Source organism: Gossypium arboreum, chromosome 8, assembly GCF_025698485.1.
Source record: "Gossypium arboreum isolate Shixiya-1 chromosome 8, ASM2569848v2, whole genome shotgun sequence".
NCBI classification, from domain to species: domain Eukaryota; kingdom Viridiplantae; phylum Streptophyta; class Magnoliopsida; order Malvales; family Malvaceae; genus Gossypium; species Gossypium arboreum.
In genome coordinates, this window is record NC_069077.1 from 97,659,398 (window position 1) to 97,667,329 (window position 7,932).

The window sequence follows — 7,932 nt, forward strand, 5'->3', positions numbered from 1 at the left end:
TCCATCATTTTTTAAGTAATCCTATATAAGATTGCAAGTTCCCATTTTTTTGGAAACCTACATTCATTTCCAAATGATTCTATTTCTCCATTTCGGAGAAAACTATAATCATTCTTGAATATTTCTAATTTCTCTTTACCTATTCATTCTGTGCATTTCTATTCAAACACGCAATTCATTTTTGGTTTCAATGAGCTAGTGGATGGACGAATTGGACATATATAGTTGAGGCTCAAATGATTTATAATGAAGTTTTGGCTTTTTGCCTATTAATTATAAACTCATTTAGTTATGAAGTCATTCTACTATTGTATCATGACTGAGCTCTCCTCAACAACATACCATTACGAAAGTAACTACTTAGTGCTTATCCAATGACCTTGTCATAAGTTTGTTACCCTCATAGGATATCCTTGATCTCTTTGGGATAATATCTATTCTTCCAATATGATCATATTTTATCTCATGGTAACCATTACATCTTTTTTCATGAAAAGTCAATCACTATCAAATAGTGATCAAGTCATCCATCACAAAGATGGACGACCCATGGCCACGCTTACTTTTCATCAACCATGCTTTGGGCTATGAATTCCACTGTTGTGAATGGCACATACTACAGAAGTCGAATACCCAACGCACCAGCTTTCAGTTCCTTATCTATTTGAATTCCGGCTTTTACTTACATTAAAGTGTACGAGTCATGCATACATAGTCCACCATCCACTTAGGATTTAGGTATGTTACACTATAAACATCACAAGTAAATAAATGCATAAATAGATTCAATATCTATTCTGCTTGGGTCTTGTCCGATGCATAAACAGATTAAGCTATATGTACTCCAAATAGGTTACCAAAGTGTTTCTCTCTCAGATTGATCAATGGGTTTTACATGCAGAAGGATTTCAGATGATTTTCAGAGAGGTTTCAACTGGTTTCTTTAGACGCTTGGTTTGCAAGAGAGGAGAGGTCTGTTCTAATGATTTTAATTTCTGGTTTTTGGAAACTAGTTTGCTTTTATTTTCTTTGGTTTTTATCGAAACTTTACAAAAATACCAATAACAATGCATAAATCACATAAAATAAATAATTAAAATAATTAACAATATTATATATATGGTTTGAATAATACTTTTCCTTAGAGAATCAAAATTATGATGAAGAAATAAAGAAAGAATTACAACTTCAAATCGAATTTGCAAAACTGGACAACCTCCGATAAAACGTGCGGGCTTCCATTACAAAATATTCACACTGAATTTAATTTCCAAAAAAAGCTTCAATCTTCAATCCTTTATTGTTTTTTTTTTCCGAATTAAATACAAATGAAATAATGAGGGAATAGAAGCATACATTAATCAGGGAGAAATGTTGTCAAAGTTGTTCAGACGAAGGTATTTGAGCTCCAATGAAACCTGCCTTTCAATCTGAAGTTGTCGATGAAAATTTGCAATGAACATCTCAGCTCTCTTGTCAATATCATCCTCCGATGGATAACTTGTTATCCGAGCCAGTCGATTACAACAGTACCCCAAATATTCGGAATCATTGTCATCCGCACACGCCCTCAACCCTGGCCTATCCGTGAAGCTCAGCCTTTTGCTGCTCCGAGAAGTACCGATCATGGAAGCAATACGCCATCGATTCATATTGAAATTCAGCAATACTTTTACCTTGTTCACCGCCCTCCTTAGGCGGCTAAGCAAATACCACTTCTCCATTAACAACTTTGGGTTTAAGGTTTAATGTGTGTGGCGGAGCTATATATATGTTGGTAGAAGATAAGACAGGGTTTTAGATATATAATATAATGAGTTAAGGAAAAGGAAGGTGTTGAGTAAGTTATGAAGAAAAATAAAAATGCGTATCAAAATGAAGTACCGTGTGGGGGTGACGATCTGATTTTTGTGCAAGATTAAGAGAATGTTGGGTCAAAAGTTTGATCCATTCTATAATATCATATGAAATAACAAGGAATTTTCTTTCTTTCTTTTAGGTGTACAGATGTATTTGGGCAGCAGAAAACCTGATAATAGACATGTGGATTAGATACATGTTGACTTCATCAATTTAAAATCTATTTTGCTAAGCATAAAAATGGCATACTTTGCCTTGTCCTGATAGGCAGCTATAAAATGTATAAATGTTGGATTCAAATACAAATTCATCCCATATATGTTACGCAATAGTATTTGAGGCACTATTAGTATACGTTATATTATTAAATAACAGTGTGACACTTTATCATAAAATAAAAAAAATAGTGAAAGATTCAGAAATAAATATTAATAATTTTAGTTAAACAAAATTAAATATAAATTATAATTTATTGATTTACTCTTAATTCAGTGTTGTTAAAAAAGACATGAGTTCGAGTTTCAAATTTAGGGTTTGTATTTAAATAAAATTTTCAATATTTATTTATAAGTCTTTCATTATTTTTATTTCACCAATGATAAATTTTTATGTTATTATTTACTGATAATACATAAAACTCGATGAATCAAATATTCTTCTCTTAATTAATCTTTTTTTTAACAATATTTATATTCAAACGTATGTGTTAACACAAATTGAGATGCAATTATGAGTATATTCTTATAAATATATATAAATTTTCTTTTAAAATATAATTCACCAAACGCTACTTAAATCCAAACATGATAAGATCATTTGGATATAATAAAGATCTCTGCATCATGAGGGTCTTAAATACCGTAAGCAAAGAGCTCATATAATATTCGTAAAAGTTTAAAGTTTTGGTAGCCAACAACATCATTTCACCCATTAGTAGTTTAACAGTTGGGTTCGACTAGTTAAATTAATTTATATAACTATAAATAAAACATTGCGGTCTTGGTTGCCTGCGTTGGTTGACACAGTCTGCTTGCCTCCTGCTTTTTAATTCCTGTACTTAAATAAAGTCCATAATCGCCGGCAACTGGTCAACCCTCTACTTCCACTGTTTATTAGCAACAAGTTGGCAGCAACCAATGCTTTTTCTCGTGTCATAACAGCTCAGAATTTTAACGTTTATTGAAAATTTGTTTGATTCCATAACTTTTTTTTATTTCATTTCTTTACCCGCCTTCGAATTTTGATAAAGGTTACAGAGTGTAAACAAAATCTAACTAAGGCGGTTTTCAACATTCGATTTGATTCGAAAAATTATATTAAAATTAAATAGAATAAATTATATTAATAGTTATTAAATTTTAATTAAAATTATATTTTGTCACTAATTTTGAAAGTTATGTAATAATCATTAACGCTTTTAAGTTATTATATTTTGATTATTCGTTTGTTAATAACAATATGATTATGTGACATTCTAAATGAAAAGGTTAAAAATTAATTTGGCCCTTAAACTTTAGCTAAAATATCATTTTGATATTTTTAAAATTTTGTTAACAGTAATTTTAAAAGAATTAATAAGAAATTCTAAAAGCATCATAAAATTATACTTTTGAAATTATAATTATATGAACTAAAGGGATCATTCCCCTATGCATCCACGCACTGTACACATTGGCCTATGGGGCAATGCCTTTGGACACCTTGGTCATTGGCTACCTACTGGGCTACGATGGCCTCGGTTAGACTTGCGCGCTGGGGTAATGAAGATGATGATGATTTTTTTTTTATTTTAGTTTATGTTTTCTTCTTTACTAATTTACTATTTTACCCTTATAATTAACCTTAACTTATAACCAAATGATGAACTAAACCATCCATTATTTCTATTAATGGTCTAATTACATTTTAAAGCCTTCAAATTATGAATTAATAATCATTTAATACAATTGAAAAATATTATTTACAAACTAATTGATTCAATAACAATTATCACCGTCGTAATCCCCAGCAACGGTGTTAACAACTTGACCACCTCCTAATGTACTAACATCGAGAGTGTGAAAATTACAACTAAAGATATGAATTAAGGTGATGACCATAAGTATACGGGTTAAGTTGTAATATAGTTTGTTTACAATGAAACACTTAGTAAGTATTACGATGATTGTACCCCAGGGATTGCAGTTTGGAGAAAACTTATATTAAGCCAATTATTGAAAATAACTACTAATCTACTCGAGTCACAAATTAGTAGTGTTAATTTGGAAGCAAGATGATAATAATAACCAAATAAATTGAATTAAATCTAAATCTATTCCAAAGTTCAAGTATCGGCTTCTCCTATCCCTTGTTTCGCCTGCGCGAGTTCCTTCAGCCTTACCCAATTATTTTACCTGATTAATTATTAATGTAGGACTTTAAATAATTGGCTACTCATTAACCTAGCAAGGGTTCTCAGCCTTCTACTGACTTAACTAGTTGGTAAGAGCTACTCACCTCTCGATGGCACAATTCAGACCGGGGTAGGTTAAGGTTTTCACAGACAAGAAATACTGATTTTGGGTTAATTCTCACCTATATGACTTCCTAGGGTCATCAAGCCTAGGGTTTATGTTCTTCCTTCCCTAACTAATGATCTGTTAAGTGATGTTTGGTAGGCAATACCGATTTTGGGTTAATTCCTACCCAAATGACTTCCTGGGGGCGTCAATCCTAAGGTTTAGTTGCACTCAACCAAATCTAACCAATCCAAATTGAACTCTACTTGTAAATTCATTAATTAGATATGTACTGTAATAGCCCGTTTTTAGTGAAATCGAAGCAGTGACTTTGGGACCACAAATATGACAAGTATTTTTATCATTATTTTAATGTTTATGGGATGTTAGTAAGGTTGTATTAAAATTTCTTTAAGAAATTTTGATGTTTAGATGATTAATTAAGTGAAAAGGACTAAATCGTAAAAAGTGTAAAAGTGGAGTTCTATTTGTTAAAAGGGCCAAATGGCTATGAAACTTAAAAGCGAGTGGACTTATATGGTAATTATACCATTCAAATAGTTAGTGGACTTTTATGGACACAAATTAAGTGATTCTAAAGTTAAAAGCTAAGGTTAAAATAATAAATTAATAATAAACTTAAAATTAAAGTAAAGAAAAGATGTATCATCTTCTTCATGTTATTTTTTTCCACCGAAATATTGAAGGGGAAGAAGCCATTTAGGGTTTAAGCATTTTGGTGGTTTTCTCTCTTTCATGTAACTATTTTCGAGCCCCGTTTTTAATGATTTCTATGTTTTTCAAGTAGTCTTAGTTTAATCTAGCTAACCTGGGGATCAGTTTGTAAAACTGTTAAAGATTGAGGGTTACGGCATGAATGTTTTTGCGTGATTCCTGATGTTTAATGATAGATTATGTCTTTTTTGGCAAATAAAAAAGTTTTGTAAAGTGATTTTTGATGAAAATGGTATTTAGGACTTGTTTGTAAGAATAGTAAAAATCCATGTTAAATTTATGAATGGTGATTTTTATGGGTTGATTTAAGTCCCTAGAGAATTTGGCTAGCTTGAAAAAGGATTAAAATGCTTAGATTCTTATTTATGAACTTAAGGACTAAAATGTGAAAAGTTAAAATATTAAGGGTAAAATAGTAATTTTATAAAATATTAAATGTGGAATAAATTGAATGCTAAGGATATTAAATGGATTAAAATTTTCTATTAAGATCAAGATAGACCATGTACGAATTTAGATCGGGGAAAACTTAAAGCCTCGGATTAGTACGATTTCGTTTCTACGCCCTAGTCGTCGAGTTAAGTTCATATGAACGAATATCGTTTTAATGTTATTTGAAATTATATTGCTAATATATTAATTTTCATGTAATTGAACAATGTATGTACAAGTAATACTATGATGATTATGGAGTCCCGGTGAGTTCGTAGGATACAAATGACATGTCATTAGGAATTTCATGTTTTGGGTGTTGGTCTTGACTGTCCTACCTATGGCTGAGGTCCTGCATTTGTTACGGATACTCCACAGCTCGTGTGAGCAGCATCGTGTAGCTTACATTTTGACCCCACAGCTCGTGTGGGTAGGCCCATTTCATAGCTTGTATGAGCAATGATGTAAAGGAAATGTTACAGTTATATGTTTAAGCACACTTTGTGTGAGCTTTCCCGAGTATTTGATGATATTCTACGTGGTTCAACAAATATGAAAAGGGATTGAAATGGTAAGCTTCTAAATGGAATTATGCATATGTTCATGAAAAGGATGTATGATTCAAATGATGTGTTTTCTTATGAAAATGGTTTATCATGTGGTTAATCCAAATGAGTTATGTATAAATGCACTAACTTGTGTATTGATGATGATGGTAGGCTTAAGCCAAGCTTGTGGTTTGGATTACATTATGTTTATACTTATTATTATGCAATGAAATCGTAAGTTGTGTTTCATTTTCTACAAACTTACTAAGCATTATGTGCTTACGTAGTTTCTTTCTTATGTTTTATAAATTATCAGAAGCTCAACCAGTTTGGAAGCTCGTTGGAGATCTATCACACTATCCAACATTAATTTCGATAGGTTTTTATGTTTTGGCTAAGGTTATAATGGCATGTATAGGTGGTCTTATAATGATGTTTAGTTGAATGGTTAGATGATGATTTGGTATGTATAAGTTGTTTAGTTTGGTACATTTGATGCCGTGCTAGTTTATTTTAATGTGGCTATGTTGTTGCATGTTTGAATGGTTCAAATGGTATGTGTTAAGTTGGTTTGATTTTGGTTAAGATATGGTATGTTTTAGGAATGTATTGAGCTAGATGTTGTTGATTGAAATGTGGTAATGTATACATGTTTAAGTAAGTTTTGAATGAATGTATTTGGGATGCCTTGAATGTAACACCCCAAACCCGTGACCGTCACCGGATTTGATCACGTGGTGTTACCGGGCTTACTTCCCTTTTTTCTCTCTTGACAATAATTGATTTCAGTTCCAGGCAGGCTAGCTAACTGCATCACTGTCACCTTAAAAATCATATCTCGAGTTCCAGAACTCGAAAATCAGTTCCGTAAATTTTCCCTGAAACTAGACTCATATATCCATCCCTGGATTTATTTCTAGAATTTTTGATCAGGCCAATTGGTACAGTTTATTAGTTAAAGTCACCCATGTTACAGGGGTCGACTACACTGACCTTCACGCGTTACAACTTGAATATCTCTCTGTAAAGGGCTTTAATACTGGTGTCGTTTGTTTCTAAAGAAACTAGACTCAAAATGGAATCTGCACATATAAGGAATGACTTCTAATTATTTATGGATAATTTATAGTAAATTTTCAAAGTCGCGACAGGGGACCCAGAAACCGTTCTGGCCCTGTCTCACGAGAACTCTAATATCTCTCAGTATACTGCTCATATGGTCGTTTCGTTTCATCCATATAAAAATAGATTCATCAAGGTTAAATTTAATAATTTATTCACTATTTAATTCTACTTCTACTATTTTTAGTGATTTTTCAATCTCATCTCACTGCTGCTGTCAGCAACAGTTACTGCAGTAGACTATGCCAATTTCATGAATCTTTCCTTGGCCTTACTAATCATCCATCATACATGACACAATTTATGGCCACCTTATCAAAATTAAAGTTTCTAAGACTCGTGGCTATAGGTTCTAGCATCCCACTCGGCGACCACATAGGCCATTTTCACATGGCTTAAAGTTTACAACCCACAATTCAACAAAACATAATAGCCTATACATGCCAATTGTTCTCCTAGTTCAACTACGAAGACAATACCAAAAGGTTTCCAGCCGGTGTGATGACTTCAACGACGGTTCCGAGCACGCAACAATACGAGTCCAAGAGACCTAAAATGGGTGACAAGAAAACACCGAGTGAGTTTATAACTCAATAAGTCATAAGCATTCATCAACCATCCATTAATAAAGTTTTCGCAACATCAAACAATAAACGAGGCTAGGTACTTCATCCATATCGAAACTATACCATAATTCCTCGGACCTTTCGGTTCAATCTCATACCAAGTCATACATC

The 7,932-nt window shown here is 32.4% G+C and overlaps 1 protein-coding gene across 1 annotated transcript; it reads right to left on the reverse strand.

Annotated features, from left to right (window-relative positions):
* Window positions 1–1,135: 1,135 nt before the first annotated feature.
* On the reverse strand, window positions 1,136–1,832 carry LOC108468699 (uncharacterized). Its single transcript, XM_017769568.2, has one exon. The coding sequence runs from the start codon at window positions 1,722–1,724 to the stop codon at window positions 1,362–1,364; it is 363 nt and encodes a 120-aa protein (XP_017625057.1). The 5' UTR covers window positions 1,725–1,832; the 3' UTR covers window positions 1,136–1,361.
* Window positions 1,833–7,932: the final 6,100 nt, after the last annotated feature.